Source organism: Colobus angolensis, unplaced genomic scaffold (assembly GCF_000951035.1).
Source record: "Colobus angolensis palliatus isolate OR3802 unplaced genomic scaffold, Cang.pa_1.0 Scaffold341, whole genome shotgun sequence".
Classification (NCBI taxonomy): Eukaryota; Metazoa; Chordata; class Mammalia; order Primates; family Cercopithecidae; genus Colobus; species Colobus angolensis.
This window is the reverse complement of record NW_012116722.1, coordinates 2,683,676-2,701,910: the sequence shown is the minus strand read 5'-3', so window position 1 is coordinate 2,701,910 and position 18,235 is coordinate 2,683,676. Positions and strand designations below refer to the sequence as shown.

Genomic DNA, 18,235 nt, shown 5'->3' with positions numbered 1-18,235 from the left:
AAACTACAGTAAACTTTTACAGAATTCCGGAACAACTACAGGCTCTTCAAAGATCTCAAACATAGGCACACACACATACACATACACACACACACACACACACACGCACGCACTCTTAGACATTTAGATAAAACATAAAACCTCCATAAATATAAAAACAGTATTCTATTAGAAATCTCGGCCGGGCGCGGCGGCTCAAGCCTGTAATCCCAGCACTTTGGGAGGCTGAGACGGGCGGATCACGAGGTCAGGAGATCGAGACCATCCTGGCTAACACAGTGAAACCCCGTCCCTACTAAAAAATACAAAAAACTAGCCGGGCGAGGTGGCGGGCGCCTGTAGTCCCAGCTACTCGGGAGGCTGAGGCGGGAGAATGGCGTAAACCCAGGAGGTGGAGCTTGTAGTGAGCTGAGATCCGGCCACTGCAGTCCAGCCTGGGCCACAGAGTGAGACTCCGTCTCAAAAAAAGAAAAAAAAAAAAGAAATCTCCTACAAGAGGTGGGATTATGGCAAACACCCAAAAGAATGAGATGGACAGCAGAGAACAACTGGACCATGGCTCCTGAGCCCTGGGCCTGGAAGACCTTTACAGCAAAAAAAAAAAAAAAAGAAAAAAAAAGAAGATGGTTTTCACTTTAATCTTGTGAGAGTAAGACTAAGCTGTTTTAGTCCATTTTGTGTTGCTGTACCAGAATACCACAGACTGGGTAATTTATAAAGAACAAATTTATTTCTTGGCCAGGTATGGTGACTCACTCTGTAATCCCAGAGCTTTGAGAGGCCAAGGCAGAAGGATCACTTGAGCACAGAAGTTCGAGACTAGCCTGGGCAACAAAGCAAGACCCCTTCTCTATAAAAAGAAAAAGAAAAAATAAATTTCTTTTCAAAAGAAACATTTCTCACATTTCTGGAGATTGGATGGCCAAGATCGTGGTACTAGCATTTGATCTGGCGAGGGCCTTCTTGCTGCGTCCTTATAAGGCTGAAGGAGGAAAGGCAACAGAGGACAAACATTTGTGTCCTCATATAGAAGAGTGAAAGGGAGTAAACTACTCCCAAATCCTTTTTCAAGTAACCTTAATCCATTCATTATGGTAAAGCCATCACGACCTAAACACCTCCCGTCAGACCTCACCTCCCAACACTGTTATATTGAGGATTAAGTGTCTAACACATATGTTTTAGGGAACACATTCAGACCACAGCAAAATCACAGGCAATATGTTCCCTAAGGGACTGTAGAGAAAACTCCAAGAAGAGAAAACAAGAACGTCCATTATCACTTTGTAGTGATACAGCTGAAAGCCCTATAGCAAGTACTTAGATAAATTAAACTTTCAATCAACTCAGACCAAGGCCTTTTCAGAATGGCATTTTATAGATTCTCTTGGCCTGACCTCCTTTAGAAAAGCCTGAGGTAGGACAAAGTAATTAGATTAATACAGTGGGGCACTTATTGGTTTCACATCATACTGTTCCAATATTATTAGTTCTTTACCCACTAAGGTTAAACACCAAAGATTAAATAAGTAATCTCAATTACTTATTAAATGAAGAATATGATTGAATTGAGGAATTGCTTTCTTCTGATATTTTTAACTTGAGACTAAAAGTATCACAATCAAAAGAAATTATACATAAATAAATTGAATATTTAGTAAATAAAAGTACAAAGTTTTATCTTCAAAATTACCAAAATTCAATGCTGTCTCAAGTCAGGAGGCTTTCTTGAAGTCAGGAATGAAGGACTTCCCCCAGTGTACTATTTTCCCATGAGAAATAAAAGTGTCCCACTTGTTACTATATATGAAGGGATGGAAAAGTGGGCTGTACAGAGGAACAATAATGGACCCAAACCACACTGAGTGAAGACACCTGTTCTATCTTCGGTGCTGGGGAAGATTTGCACAATAATGGAGAAGAAGGACAAGAGATGGCTCCCTGCCATTTTCAAAAGCTACTTCTGTGTAACCAGTGGGCCCACATCCTAGATTCTTGAGTAAAAAATGATTTCATTTAAGTTTATTCTTTTTCTACTCATTTCTTATCAAAGGGAGCAGTGAAAATATTAACAAGTAGACTTCAGGAGGTAGGGAAAAAAATAAAGGCAATGTCCCTAATTGATCACCTCCTAAATAATTTAAAAATTTATGTTAAAGTGCCTACTTTACATTCAATTAAGAGCCAGGAGACCTAGAGTCTAATTGGACTCTTTTACTCAATAGCACGGTCAAAATAATAACAAATCATAACAAATGCTTGAGTTCTTGTTATATGTCAGGCTCTGTACTATACACTTGACATGAACTGGTCTTTCATTTAATGCGCAACAACGCTCATATATTTTTACACCCATTGAATAGATGAGAAAGTGAGACTTAAACTTGCTTAAAGTTGCACAGCAGAACCCTGGACCTCAGTTTTCTTACTGAAAAGAGAGGGCATGCAAATATATTTTTTTCTAATTCAAAAACATGCGTATTTAGCAACTGCTTATGCCAGGCACTCTGCTGAGCTCTGGAGTTATGATTGAAGACACCGGGGCCCTGTCTGCAGCACGTTGTGTCTGCATGGCCCTCCCAGCCCTGTGATCTGCATTTCTGCCCCTGCTTTCTCAGTGGTTGAATGGAATGTATGCTTACGTTGGCGATCTTCTCTCACATGTCCATGTTTGTCTGCAGGTGGTGGGCAGGGGAGTGGGAAGCATGCTCCGCGACATGCGGGCCCCACGGGGAGAAGAAGCGAACCGTGCTGTGCATCCAGACCATGGGCTCTGACGAGCAGGCTCTCCCGCCCACAGACTGCCAGCACCTGCTGAAGCCCAAGACCCTCCTTTCCTGTAACAGAGACATCCTGTGCCCCTCGGACTGGACAGTGGGCAACTGGAGTGAGGTGAGCTCAGGGCTCAGAGGGGAAACTGGCATTATTCAAGCTTCATCAGCCCCTGCCTTACTTCTCATTATCCAATCCGAGGTGACCCTAGGTAAAATTGCAAAATATCCCTGGCCTGCTCATTTTCCATTCATACGGGATCTTGCTCTCACTTGCTCAATGGTCAGCTTACTACCTGACAGGGGTGAGGTAGATTCCACCCCGCCAGTACAGGATCATAACGACTAATTAATAAATCAGAAGCTTGGCCGGGCCTGTTGTTAAACCATTGGTAGCAGATCAGGGACCTCCCACGCGCCCCAAAAGTGATTTATAAAACATTGACCAGCACATCACTATAGTAAACCCAAACCAAAAGAGTGTCACTTGACACAAAGAAAAATCCCCTCAAATTATCCGTCTGTTCACCATGTGTCAAGGCCAAACCAGACCAAGGTTTATAACATCTATTATCAGACACATAAGTTCAGATGAATGTTGCATTTTCCCCAAATTAATTTGATCTAATTATCTGACTATAATTGAAAATCAGTAAGCTGGAAGGTTGTGAAAAGCTCTCCCAGGCTTTAATTTTCTTTGGGTCACTTTGGCATCTGGTTTTGTCAGGCCTTGTCATGTTCCCAGTTATTAGTGGAGGGCCCCAAAGCCTCCAAGGGCCTTAGCTCTGCTTCCCTATATGCAGTTCAGTGTAAGGAATAACTATAAAGTACATGTTTTTTAAAAATTAACAGGCCAGTGTTTAGAGATGGATGCTGACTTTATCTTATGAGCTTCCTTGAATAGCCATATGCTTCCATAATAATGCTACCACTGGCCAGGCACCTGTAATCCCAGCACTTTCAGAGGCCGAGGCAGGAGGATCCCTTGAGCTTAGGAGTTTGAGACCAGCCTAAGCAACATGATGAAACCCCATCTCTATTGAAAATACAATTAGCTTGGCATGGTGGCATGCCTGTAGTCCCAGCTACTTGGTGGGGCTGAGGCAGGAGGATCACTTGAGCCTGGGAGATCGAGACTGTAGTGAACTGATATCATGACACTGTACTCCAGCCTGGTTGAGAAAGTGAGACTCTGTCTCAAAATAATAATAACAATAATGCCACCATTGCTCAGGATATTTTAGGAACTCCTATGAGGACTCGGGAGAAAATGGAGAATGTCTGATTCAGGAGAATGCCACAGAAAGTCGATTAGAATGGGGCCTGATGGATAAATGAATAATGTGATCAAAATTTTTGTGTTTAAAAAATATTTGATTATAAATATGTGACAGATTGCTTTGCACCTGCTCTGAAAGAAGAATTCTAAACTGTGTGTAAGCAGAGGTACCATCTCTGAAGATACCTATTTGAAAGCAAAACATTCATTTAAATACAGCAGCTTTGACGAAACCTTATTTCCAAGACTCCCTTTTATTAGCTTATGTCACAGTTTAGGTTTATTTACCTTCTGAATCTGTACAGGATGTTGTCTTGGGCGTCTAGGTGAAATTAAAAAAAAAAAAAGAAAAGAAACAGAAAGTATGGTCCCTAGATGGTAAGAACTTCCATCCAGTGGGAGAGATAGGATCCAGAAAAGAAAAAGAAAAAAGGAAAGAAAGGAAAGGAAGGACAAAGGTATGCATGTAAAGAAATATACCTACATACAAATATGGGTATATTACTGATTCACTCACCAATGTATGTACACACATCAGTGATAAACCAAACATTCTTTTTGCTGTTCCTGGAGGAGTATAATCACAGCATTTTGCTGTCCTGCCTTATTAGTCCACCACAACCTAGGTTTCTGTAAATTACAGTGTTGTCAAAATAAGGCTGAATAGAGTATTGTGACTGGCCTATTAAATCTGTTTACCAAAAATGTGTTGGCTGCATCCAAAACTGTTAATAATTCTTGTCATGTAGAATTTACTAATTGCCAACATCTTAATGCTTTTTCAGAGGACTGCAATTACAGATTTGGCTGAGGAGTTCTTATTGTGTTCGTGTTTATGGGAAGCGTAGTAACCTGTCTTAACTGGAGAACAAGAGACCAAAAAGTTGGCATGATGTAAGAAGCACTCAGGTCTGTGGTTCCATATGCAGCCATTGCATAGTCAACAGACCACACACGGACAGTTTCTAGCTTCCACTTGACAGAGCTGAGCAGAAAGGCTGGGCCAATGCCATCATTCAGAAGATGTCATTGGAGTGCTTTTAGTTAAATCAGTATCAAAATATTCATCAAACGGGTCTTCCTTTCTTCTCTCTGCTGTCTTACTAATAACCTTCTAATGAACTTTGCTGGAGTATGATGAAATGTCTTTGACATTCTAACTATGCCCAGATACTTTTTTTAAAGAGAGATGACATAGCGATTCTTGGCAGGCAGTATTTATTGTCTAGATTTTGTCTGGAGACCAACATTATTTGAAGCAGGATAGTGCTCCAGCCATCATTTGGTCTGCACTGTGTCATTTGGGTCACCGTGGATGGTCTAAAACTGTAAGTTTACTGATCCAAAAGGCCCAAGAACTGACAGCCTTCTAGATTGATATAAAATGGCCTTCTCTGGGTTTACCTAAGAGAGAAGAAAGAGAAAGTACATTCATGAGCTCCCTTCCCTATCAAAGCACTCCACCAACTCAAGCAGTAAGGGAAGAGTGGGCCCAGCCATGCCAGGTCAGTACACTCCTCCCTGTTCCAGCAGGAATCAGAAAGGGGAGTTCTCTCCCCTGCTGCCCCAGGCAGGCTTTTCTGCCCCCTGTGACCAGCCCCTTTTCTCTAAGCTTATGTTCTAGATACCTGACTCCCACCTCCAATCTCAGGTTTTACCAAGAATCTTATCCTGGTTTTGCCCACCCTACTTTGTGGACTTGGAGGGTAAAGAAGGGAACTCTATTTATTGTAAATAGAGACCAGGTATCAAAGTTATTGTGGCTCTCTTGCTTCCCAGATACACCATTTCAGGGGCATGCCTTGTGAGAGGCAGCCAGTCTAGTAGTGAAGGGCACAGTCCCTAGAGCATGGCTTCCTGGGTTCAAATGTGTATGTGTGCCAAACAGAACGCTCCAGAAGCCAGGATGTGTGTGTTTATTTATACAGTTTTCCTTTCCAAAGATATTTCAGGCAGTTTACAATAAAAGGGCTGTGGACATTGAAGTGGTAAACTGGAAGTTGTAGCCATGCCTGGGAGCAGAGAGCAACATACTAAACCTGAGAATAATAGGGTTATTTTGATGAAGCTTTCAGTTTAACCCAGTGCATCCAGACAACCAGGGCAACAAGGGCAGCCCAGTGGGTTCCATAATTCTTTCTATCTGATAGATGGAAGGGTACCTCTTCTTCAAGAGACACCCATGGTACCCCCAACGAGAGCTTTAAAATAACTTGCCAAAATTATATGAGATTTATAATAATGACTCCAAGGATATAACTAGAGAATGATTCAGTCAGATACTTTGTAAAAAGCTGTGCCATCTTTTTCCTTGGATGGATGGATGGATGGATGATGGATGGATGGATAGATGGATGGATGGATGATGGATGGATGGATGGATGGATGATGGATGGATGGATGGATGGATGCATGGATAACCACCATGTACTTAATAAATGTTTGATTAGTGTATCCTTGGCAGAAAGGGAAGTAGGAAGAGTCCTGGCTGAGATCGCAGAGAACCATCTTAGTTCTGGTCTTGTACTGCATAAACTTGTATTGTATGTTATACAGTCTTAGGAAAATGATTTTTCCTTATAGGACCTCAGTTTCCTCAACTATAAACCAACATGTTATTTCTCCTACTAATTAGACTAATGTAATGATGGGTGATAATTTTTCTAGGTTTTCCAGCCCTGGCAATCTCTAATTGTGTGGCCTTGAGCCAGTGTTAATTCTCTCCTAGCCTGTTGTCATTGAGAAACATAGGATTATTGTAAGAATTGAAGAAGATAATTCATGCAAACACAGCATAGTGCCTGGTAAATAGTAAGTGTTCACTAAATTATTATCAGACAAGAAGACAAAAGTCTATTTTCCATGCTAATCTGATTTTGCAAACCTTGTTCAATCAGTTGTACCCAAATGTGCTGAAGGAACTGATCTGTGGCCCCGTAAGTTTTCACCTATCCCCTCCCTGAGCTCAAGGAGCTCATTCATTTTATGCATGAAACACTGTAAGTGCAGTGCTTCTGGCCTACAGATTTTTCAAGGGCCTGCACAACTATTTGAGACCTGAAAAAAAAAACCTCATGCATTGCTTCTATAAAAACAAAAGGACCCCGCAAAATCAGAAATCAATATTTAATTACATATTAATAGCAAATACATACCAAGCATTTTGTATGCATTATTACTATGTATTATGTATGTATCTATTAAGTACTTTTATGGGTATTAGCACATTTAATCTTCACCATGACTTATTGAGCCCCATTTTATTAATACAAGTGAAGAAACTGAGGCATAGAAACATTTAGAAATTTGTCCAAAGTCACATGGAGCCAGGATTTGAGTGCAGGCAGCACAGCGTCTACTCTGAATGTATACTTTGCCATACTACATCTCAGATATCTGCAAAATGTAGCAATATGACAGTTTTTAGTATTCATAAGAAATGTTTTGTGTTTGGAAATGATTTGCAGGCTGGCTTTTCTCATTCTGTTGGAATTTCAGACTGTGCCTAACGATTGCTGAGAAATCAGAGCCTCCCCAAAATTAAATGTTACCGTCCCTGAATAACTTCAAAAGCGCAGGAAAAAGATACAGCCTTTCGCAAAAGATTTGAATAGACATTTCTCCAAAGAAGGCATACTCGTGGCAAACAGGCATATGAAAATGTGCTCAACATCATTATCATCAGAGAAATGCATATCAAAACTATAATGAGATACCATTTTTACCCCAGTTAAAATGGCTTACATCCAAAAGACGGCAAAAACAAATGCCGGTGAGGATGTGGAGAAAAGGGAGCCCTCGTACACTGTTGGTAGGAATGTAAATAGTTTAACCACTGTGGAGAACAGTTTGGAGGCTCCTCAAAAAGGTAAAAGTTAAGCTACCACGTAATCCAGCAATCCCACTGCTGGGTATATACCAAAAAGAAAGGAAACCAGTCTATCAAAGAGATATCTGCACTCCTATGTTTGTTGCAGCACTGTTTACAATAGCTAAGATTTGGAAACAACCTAAGTGTCCCTCAACAGATGAACAGATAAAGAAAAGGTGGTACATATACATGATGGAGTACTATTCAGCCACAGAAATGAATAAGATTCAGTCATTTGCAACAACGTGGATAAACTGAAGATCATTATGCGAAGTGAAATAAGCCAGGCACAGAAAGAGAAATATTGCATGTTCTCACTTATTTTAGGACTCTAAACATCAAAACAATTGAACTTACGGACATAGAGAGTGAAAGGATGGTTACTAAAGGCTAGAAACAGTAGTGAGAGTTTGCAGGGAAGGTGGGGATGATTAATGGGTACAAAAATAATAGAAAGAATGAATAAGACCTACTATTTGATAGCACAATGAGATGACTATAGTTAATAATAACTTAATTACACATCTTAAAATAACTTAAAGGGTATAATTAGATTGTTTGTAACTGGAAGGATAAAAGCTTGAGGGGATGGATACCCCATTCTCTATGATGTGCTTATTTCACATTGCATGCCGGCATCAAAACATCTCATGTACCCCATAAATATATATACCTACTATGTACCCATAAACATTTTTAAAAAGTGAAATGGAAAAAAAAATTTCAAATTTCTTTTTATAGCAAAAGTTACATTTTACTTGAGACAAGAAATACATTTGAATATATTTGACAGGACATTGGTGGAGGCTTTAAAAGCAGACACACCCAGAGTCTAGGAAGATCTTTAACCGACCCTTCCTGTGCCTGACAAAAACACACAAACAAAACATTCACTTAACCAAGGTACTGAGAATCGATATAGTACAAAGCTCATCACAGGGGTGTTGGAATGCAGAGTAACCAAATAGACCGAATGCCGATGTTCGCAAATGAGCTGTCTCTGGCTCTTGGGACAGAAGGCGTGGCTCAAAAGGCAATGCTATGTCTATTGCTAAGTGGGAAGCAAAGCTAGACTCATGTGAAGTCCCTGCCACCCGAAGGAAGAGAGAGCATGGAGGGATAAGGGCATTTTTGAGAGTCGCTGACCCTCTGGATTCCCCAGTTCCAGGCACTCCTGTGGGGCTGGTCACCTGATATTCTGACCTTGTCACTCCCTCTTTTGGTGTGGAGTGTCATTAGTGTCAACATCTCAGTTCTTCCCAGGCATCAGTAGCCTGTCCTTGGCCAGGGTTTGTGGAGAACAGATATGGGCACCTCTTTTTGCAACAACTACTCACAAAAAACCAGCTGAGAGCTATGTTGATTGTCCTCATCAGGTCTGATTTGTTTTAATTACCTAGGCTACTGTCTCAGTTCCCGAGGGCTGCCCTAATGAAGTACCACAAACTGGGCAGATTAAATAACAGGAATTTATTGTCTCACATCTGCAGAAGCTACAAAATCAAGGTCAAGGTGTTGGCAAAGTGAATTCCTTCTGAAAGCTGGGAGGGCGATTTGTTCCATGCCTTTCTCCCAGCTTCTGGTGGTTTGATGTCAATCTTTGGTGCTCATTGGCTTGTAAATACATCACTCCAACCTCTGCCTTCATCTTCAGATGACATTCTACCTGCCTGTGATCTCTGTGTTCAGATTCCCCTTTTGATATGGATACCATTAGGCCCAACCTAATGACCTTCTTGTAACTTGATTACCTTTTTAAAGATCCTTTCTCCAAATAAGATCAAATTCTGAGATTGGGGGTGTTGAGATTTTGACGTATCTTTTTTGAGAGGGACACAATTCAACCCAAAACAGATACCTATGTGTTTTAGCTTGTTTTCAAAGCTGGTGTTTGTATGAGAGCTAATTATTCATTTATAAATTTCTGAGATTGTGCATTCAATGTTTTAATGCCCAAAGTATTCACTGTTTCTCTACTCAGCCCTTTAGCCCAAACCCTCTGATAAACTCCGACTGTGTTTTCAAATAAACTCTTTCTCAGCACTACAGCTCAGTGCTAGTTGTGAGCCTCCTCACCCCAACAGTGGACCACAGTTTGGTGGAGTGGATAAATTTGGCAGCAAACCCCTTTCTCAGTGGGTTCCCCCACAAGAAGCCTGTATCCAGGATGGTGACAAGTGAGGGCAAAATGACTCCCAGAGAGCAGGTTAACAGTTTGACATGCTGCTTGCATAGTCCAGGGTTCAAAATTACGAGGTAAGGGCATACGATAATCATAGCTGATGTTGTTTTGGAGAATTCTGAAACTACCAATTGAGATGGGTTTGGAGTGTGGTGTCGTGTACTGCATTTATCTCATCTGTAGAGCTTGACAGTTCCTGAGGAGATTAACACAGTTGGAAGATGTACTGGAAGAAGCGTGGAGTTGAATACAAAGCAGCAATGCCTGTTCTACAGTGACTAGGAGAAAAGGCAAGTTCGTATTGAGGCCCAATAAGCTTGGCAGACAGCTAATACTGTCCAGCTGGGCATACTGTGCCCCAGAACTAAGGAATGGCAATCGTGGGTTATTTGGAAGATTCAGCATCTGCTGGCTAAGAAAAGTAGATGTGGATGAAAGGTTGGTGCACTGAGGGACGTATAAACTCCCAGATCCCAGGCCTTCATTAATCAGGTTTTGGGTTGCTATTTGGGAATGAGAACTATAGATGAGATCATCAGCTTTTCCAAGAGAAGTTAAAAATCAGGAATTTTGTTAACATAAAATTTCTAATTTTTAAAATGTTGGCTACTATTTTGGTTTTTGTGTTTTGTTGGTTGGTTGGTTGGTAGATTGGTGGGTTTTAAGATTGAGCAAGTCAAAGAATACATGTGAGTGGGCCACATGTAACCGTTAGGCTGCTACTTGGAACTCCTCTTCAAGAACCATCTTCTGTTTCAAAATATTAAAATCTAATGTATTTTAACTCAGCAACCAGCTAGATAGCTGAAATGGTCTGTCTCTGTGTCCCCAACCAAATCTCATTTTGACTGGTAATCAAAATTGTAATCCCCATGTGTTGAGGGAGGGACCTCATGGGGAATGATTGGATCATGGGAGCAGTTCCCCCATGCTGTTCTTGTGACAGTGAGTTCCCTTGAGATCTGATGGTTTTATAAGGGGCTTTCCCCCTCTTCACTCTGCACTTCTGTCTCCTGTCACCATGTGAAGAAGGACGTGTTTGCTTCCTCTTCTACCATGATTGTAAGTTTCCTGAGGCTTCCCCATCTATGCAGAACTGTGAGTCAATTAAACCTTTTTCCTTTATAAATTTCCCCATCTTGGTATTTCTTTATAGCAGCATGAAAACAAACTAATACAGTAGCTATTCTTTACTCCTGCCTTACTCTTTTAGGTTGAGCAAATTCACACCATCAGTAAGATTACTTAGTTCTTGTTATTTGTAGATTTGAAAACCACATATCCATCTGTTAGCTTTAGGAAATCTGAATCTAAAAACATCCAGCAGTAAACCATTAGGGGGTGTGTGGGTCTCCACAGTATCTTGTAGGCGTGTGCCTGCACCCACCTCACCAAGACAGCTGCTCACTTCACACCTCCCTGATGAGACAGTTCTGTGTGTCACCCACAAGGGCAGTGGAAATTGGGGAACTCCAAGCGTTTTGTTGTGATCACTATTATTATTATCAGCATCATTATTAGAACAGTGATAACAATAGCTTTCAATCACTAATTGTCTTCATATATTACACCACCTCTGTTAAGCCTGTTGTTGAACATAATCCGCACAGTAGCCTGCAAAGGTAGGTGCTGCTGTCTCTGTTTCCAGGTGAGCAAGCTGACTTAGTCACTGAATCGCGCAGGGAGTTACTGTGATAGATCAGGGAATTTAAGCTATTTCTCAGAGGTTTTATAGTTTTTTGTTTGTTTGTTTGTTTGTTTTACTTCATAGTTCACTGGGGAGATGGAGGGGATATGCCCCTATAATTTTGCATTTTAAGAATTTTTGTAAAAGTGTACAAGTAAAGCTAACTTCTTTAGAGATATTAGCAACATTTCAAGTCAAAACAAACCAAAAAGAGAAAGAGAAAGAAGAGAAAGAAAAGAAAAATAGAAGCATTTCCTATTATGTTACTATCTAGTCTAATACTTCATGGAAAGGAAAGCCAAAAGAAGGTCACCTGCTGCCTGAGAAGAGTTGGCAGTAGCTGGGATCTCAGTTATCAGTCAGCTCTCAAGACTGAGCCTGCCTGAGGCAGCCAGCATGGAAATGTGTTCACACATACAAAACTGATAAATTTTACAAAGTGGGGATTTGAAAATCCAACAAGTTCAGATTAGAATGTAACAAATGGAGAGGGACTCCACATGACTAAAATAGATGGAGCACAGAGTATCCTCCTACACAAGAAGGGAAGAAACAATGCAGCACATCAGGAAGATAAATACCTCCTGCCTTCCCTTTCCAGGTCCAGGGAGAAGTGAGGCATGGACCATGCCAGAAGAGACTGTTCCCTCCATGTTGGTCTCCGATGCTTGCAGTTGGTAGCCACCACTTTGGTAGGAAATGAGTGTGCATTAAGCATCATTTCTGCCCAAATTATTTTTATTATTATTTCAAAACAAACCTGAAAGTTCCATCTTGGAGCAACTTGTTTTAATATTTTGTGGACATCTTAAGTCAACAGCTTCACTGGTTGGGTTCAAATCCACAGCTGGACACTCCTTCAGCTGTACATTCTCCTGTGCTCACAGCATCTCCTGCTTTTCAGAAGAGCTGATTTCACAGAGCCGTTATACATCAGTGAGTGATTACGTTTGATTGAAACAAAATAAAGGAGAAGTTTTCTCTGTCAATATTATGTTCCTAGTTAGAGGAAATTGAAAATAGAACTTGAGAAGGCAAGGACCTTAAACTAAATGCAGAAGCTCATGAGTGAGAATTTTTCCATTCCTGATTTTTTTTTCAGGTAAAAGAGTCACTTAATTAATATGTACAAGGTGATCACTGTGTCGTCAGAACTATCCTGGAATTCCATTACGAATAAAAAACAGTTCCTGCCTTTGGGTAGCTTTTCATAAATCAAAAGTCACTGAGTGAACTCCATGGACAGCTACTTGTACAGTGTGTTGCGCTAGGTTTGGGGATGGGGGTAAAAATAAATCTAATGCTGGCTGCACACGATGACTCACGCCTGTAATCCCAGCACTTTGGGAGGCCGAGGTAGGAGGATCATGAGCTCAGGAGATTGAGACCATCCTGGCTAACACGGTGAAACCCCGTCTCTACTAAAAATACAAAAAATTAGCCGGGTGTGGTGGCAGGCGCCTGTAGTCCCACCTACTCGGTAGGCTGAGGCAGGAGAATGGTGTGAACACGGAAGACAGAGCTTGCAGTGAGCCGAGATGGCGCCACTGCACTCCAGCCTGGGTGACAGAGCGAGACTCTGTCTCAAAAATAAAATAAAATAAAATAAAAAATAAATAAATAAATAAAGCTAATGCTTATTCTACAATGGACTTGCTGCCTTTCAAGTGAGTTCCTGGGTCTCAGGTTACTCGCTTGTGGAAGGCAGAATAACAGTTCCTTCCTTGTACGTCTCATAGGGACGTCGTGTATGTCACACAGAATAATTCTGTGCAGCCCTCTGAAATCATTATGCAGTCCCCATCCTTAAGAAACCTGCTTTGAGGTCAGGGATACATGACAGAGAAATGTAAAATGACCAGAGAAGACCCCTGGGTGGTCTGTGTTCAAGTGCCAACTGTTTGGTGGTTGACTTCAAATGCCATTGGAAAGAGAAGCTAAAAATGGAACTGTTTGGTAAAAGTATGGATTTTTCAAAATATTTAGACATTTCATGTTTTATAGCAATTCCGTATCTGCCATCCACATGTGTTGAAATTGATGCAATGAACATTCTTTACCATGTATCCTGAGGAAGGCCTGTTCCATTAGGATTCCCCCAAAGGCAGTCTAGCTGCTTGGGCTTCAGCGTGGCATACAGAATATGGAGGGAACATTGGGGAGGGGGCCCTACCAGTACCCCAGTGTATACCTCAGTGCCATGCTAAGGGATTCACCTAACTCCTTGGGAAGGGCTATTTCCTACCTTTGATTAACTATGTACCTTTAAATTTTAGAGTAGGTCTTGGATCTATGCACCTGTGTGAGTATGGTGATTATCTAGCTTTTAATCTGATTCCACCTGCCACAGGCAAGTGAAAATGGAGCTTAAGGTACCTGGAGAAAATGTGTGAGTTGTGATGGTTGCTTTCTAAATATAAAGGGAAATGTTCCTTATACCAAATTTCATATTCCAGAGAATATGCACACATTATACATTAATTTAATAAAATCACAATCCCAGAAAAGAGACAATGTGACTTACTAGCTCTTTAAAAGGTTTGGTGACTTGAGTAAACCATTGCACTCATTGTGGATCCCACCATCCACGGTTCACAGCCCAAAGGGACTGCAGTTTGACTACATCATGGTTTACATTTTCAGTTTGTGAAGAATAAATGGCTGAGACTGAGTCCCAGCTGGTCTCCAGGATATACATATTTCTATGGAAAAATGAAAGAGCACAGAAACCAAATGTAGAGATAGCAGACAATTTTAGCTGCATAGTTCAGTTTCCATCAGGCCTGTTTTGATCTGTTATAGACCTGACTGTGAGAACAAAAGCATCTTCTCTCACCAGGCTAACAGCTGTTTCTCTCTTCTAGTGTTCTGTTTCCTGTGGTGGTGGAGTGCGGATTCGCAGTGTCACATGTGCCAAGAACCATGATGAACCTTGCGATGTGACAAGGAAACCCAACAGCCGGGCTCTGTGTGGCCTCCAGCAATGCCCGTCCAGCCGGAGAGGTCTGAAACCCAACAAAGGCACTATTTCCAATGGAAAAAACCCACCAACACCTGAGCAGGACCCCGTAAAGCCCGTCCCTCTACCTACATCCAGGCCCAGAATGCTGACCACACCCATAGGGCCTGAGTCTATGAGCACAAGCCCTGCAGCAATCAGCAGCCCTTGTCCTACCACAGCCTCCAAAGAAGGAGACATGGGTGGGAAACAGTGGCAAGATAGCTCAACCCAACCTGAGCTGAGCTCTCACTATCTCATTTCCACTGGAAGCACTTCTCAGCCCATCCTCACTTCCCAATCCGTGAGCATTCAGCCAAGTGAGGAAAATGTTTCCAGTTCAGATGCTGGTCCTACCTGGGAGGGAGGCCTTGTAGCTACAACAAGTGGTTCTGACTTGTCATCTTCCCGCAACCCTATGACTTGGCCTGTGACTCCATTTTACAATACTTTGACCAAAGGTCCAGAAATGGAGATTCACAGTGGCTCAGGGGAAGACAGGGAACAGCCTGAGGGCAAAGATGAAAGCAACCCTGTAATATGGACCAAGATCAGAGTACCTGGAAATGACGCTCCAGTGGAAAGTACAGAAATGCCACTTGCACCTCCACTGACACCAGATCTCAGTGGAGAGTCCCCGTGGCCACCCTTCAGCACAGTGATGGAAGGACTGCTCCCCAGCCAAAGGCCCAGTACTCCCAAAACTGGGACACCCAGAGTTGAGGGGAGGGTTACTGAAAAGCCAGCTGACACTCTACTCCCTCTGGGAGGAGACCACCAGCCAGAACCCTCAGGAAAGACAGCAAACCATAACCATCTGAAACTTCCAAACGACATGAATCAAACAGAAAGTACTGAACCAGTCCTGACTGAGGAGGATGCAACAAGTCTGATTGCCGAGGGCTTTTTGCTGAATGCCTCCAATTACAAGCAGCTCACAAACGACCACGGCTCTGCACACTGGATCGTCGGAAACTGGAGCGAGGTAAGACACTTCCTACCCAAGGCCTGGTGTTACATGGAAAAAAGCTAGGAGTGTTAAATTCATGTGAAAATTTCAAAATGAACTTGCATTAAAATATATTCTGTGAAAACAAAAGGAAGCAGTCAGACCATGCCCTCACCTCCCTCCTTACCCCCCTAACTCTCCAAATGGAAAAAAAAAATTATATAAATTATATAACTTGTGAAGTTTTATAGATATATTGTCTAGCTTTTAATCTGGTTCTACCTGCCACAACCAAACGAGAGTTCCTGCCTTGTACATTTCATAGGGATGTTGTGTATATCACACAGAATAATGTCTGTGCAGCCCTTTGAAATCATCATGCAGTCCCCATCTTTAAGAAATCTGTTTTGAGGTCAGGGACACAAGACAGAGAAACGTAAACTGACCAGTGAAGACCCCTGGGTGGTCTATGTTCAAGTGCCAACTGTTTGGTGGTTGACTTAAAATGTAATTGGAAAGGGAATCTAAAAATTTATATATAGGGAAGGAGAACAAATGCAGTGAGATATACTGAAACGTACCCTGAACTAAGCCAGGAAGCCTGGGCAGTTGGCTGTGTAATCACGGCAATTTCATCTATCTTTCTGAGCCTTTTTTTTTGCCTACAGAATGATAAGGCAAGTGTAGATTATCTCTAATGTTCCTTCCAGCTATAAACTGTAGTGATCCTATGATGAAGGATGACTGAAAAGGCCTGAGTTCACATTTCAATAAAAAACCTAGTTTTGAGACGTGGTTTATTTTATTTTTTTATTTTTTATTTTTTTTTTGAGACGGAGTCTTGCTCTGCCGCCCAGGCTGGAGTGCAGTGGCCGGATCTCAGCTCACTGCAAGCTCCGCCTCCCGGGTTCACGCCATTCTCCTGCCTCAGCCTCCCAAGTAGCTGGGACTACAGGCGCCCGCCACGTCGTCCGGCTAGTTTTTTTTTTTGTATTTTTAGTAGAGACGGGGTTTCACCATGTTAGCCAGGATGGTCTCGATCTCCTGACCTCGTGATCCGCCCGTCTCGGCCTCCCAAAGTGCTGGGATTACAGGCTTGAGCCACCGCGCCCGGCCGAGACGTGGTTTAAAATTGTGAAGTAATCACAGATAGAATGGAAACCTAAGACAAAACTTATTAAAACCATTGTATAGCTTGCCATATCAGTGATTTTTTTTCCTTTTCTTTTTGGTTTGTTTGAGTGCTTGCATTTAAAAAATTCATTTTGGCTTAGTGAAAGAATTAGAATATAGAGGAAGAAGAAAATAAGCATGATGACATCATGCTAGCCCCTATTTTCATGTTCCAGAAATTTGGCTAGATATTTGTCTTTCCATTTCTAGAACTAATTACATCCTTTGAAGCATCAAAATCATTTCTCACCTATTTGAAATCTGAATATGCAGTATACAAACTTGTTAGTATAATGTAACAATGCAAAAAAGGACTTTGCGGCAAAGTAATCACATGTTCAAATCATTCAGCATTTTTATGACATTTCATGACTCATCTCCCCAGCTAAAGGGAAGTAAACTATTAGCAGCTAATATAAAATAGCAATTTTAAGTATAACAATTTATAAAGCATGTAATTTACAAACCATTTTCACAGGTAGTCTCTTATTTTTCCCTTTTTATGGTCCTGATGAGTAGGTAAGTGTCTCATTGATACCAATTTACAAATAGAAAAAGAGATTTATAACAGTTAACTGATTTATCTGAAGACACAATTGGATGACGAACCTTCTATCTCTTCCCTCTCTGATCTGCTATCTCTCTAGTGGATCTTAGCACCAACTGACAACTTAACTATACAAAATTCTTTCATATAAATTAATCAACATCATTGGTCGTGGAATTGACTAGAAGCAATAAATAGGTAAATTCAAACCACCTCCAAAATTTCTTGCATTAAATACTACAATTGTTTGCATTTGAGCTATGTTTTCACTTTGATTTATGTTTGATTTCTAAAATGAGTTATCACATTTTCTGTCATCTTATCATCTCCATTTGAGGTAAAGAATTCAGATTCAGAGATAGAGAAGATTTTCATGCTTACAGTAAGCCAATTTGTTGAAGGAAGGAGATGAGTGTGTCTCATGACTCCTGACATTTCAGTCCTGTTTCTTTCCTAATCAGTTTCCTTCCTAAGAATGCATCAGGCTTTATAAGCATGATTTTATGCTAATGAGCGTAAATTCTCTCATTTAATCCTTACCACGGTCCCAGGAGATTGGTAGTATTTTCCCTATTGCAGAGGCAAGGAAACTGAAGCTGAGAGAATTTAAGTGGCTAGCCAGAATCATACAAACCTGTGAGCTACGGGGATTTGAACTCAGACAGATGGACTTCAGAACCCATGACCCCTGGCTCTGCAAATCAGAAAATATTACCATCGTCTGTGTCTTTGATTTTATTTGTTTCTTCTTTGGTCATATTACATATGAAAATAATGC

At 41.3% G+C, this 18,235-nt stretch overlaps 1 protein-coding gene across 2 annotated transcripts in view; it reads left to right on the top strand.

Annotated features, from left to right (window-relative positions):
• ADAMTS12 (ADAM metallopeptidase with thrombospondin type 1 motif, 12) overlaps nt 1-18,235 on the top strand; it is a 375,774-nt gene that overhangs the window by 316,316 nt on the left and 41,223 nt on the right. For both annotated transcript variants that reach the window (XM_011952570.1, XM_011952571.1), the window contains 2 exons: nt 2,682-2,892; nt 14,655-15,773. In XM_011952570.1, coding sequence (XP_011807960.1) covers nt 2,682-2,892; nt 14,655-15,773 — 1,330 coding nt within the window. The remainder of the gene's footprint in view (nt 1-2,681; nt 2,893-14,654; nt 15,774-18,235) is intronic.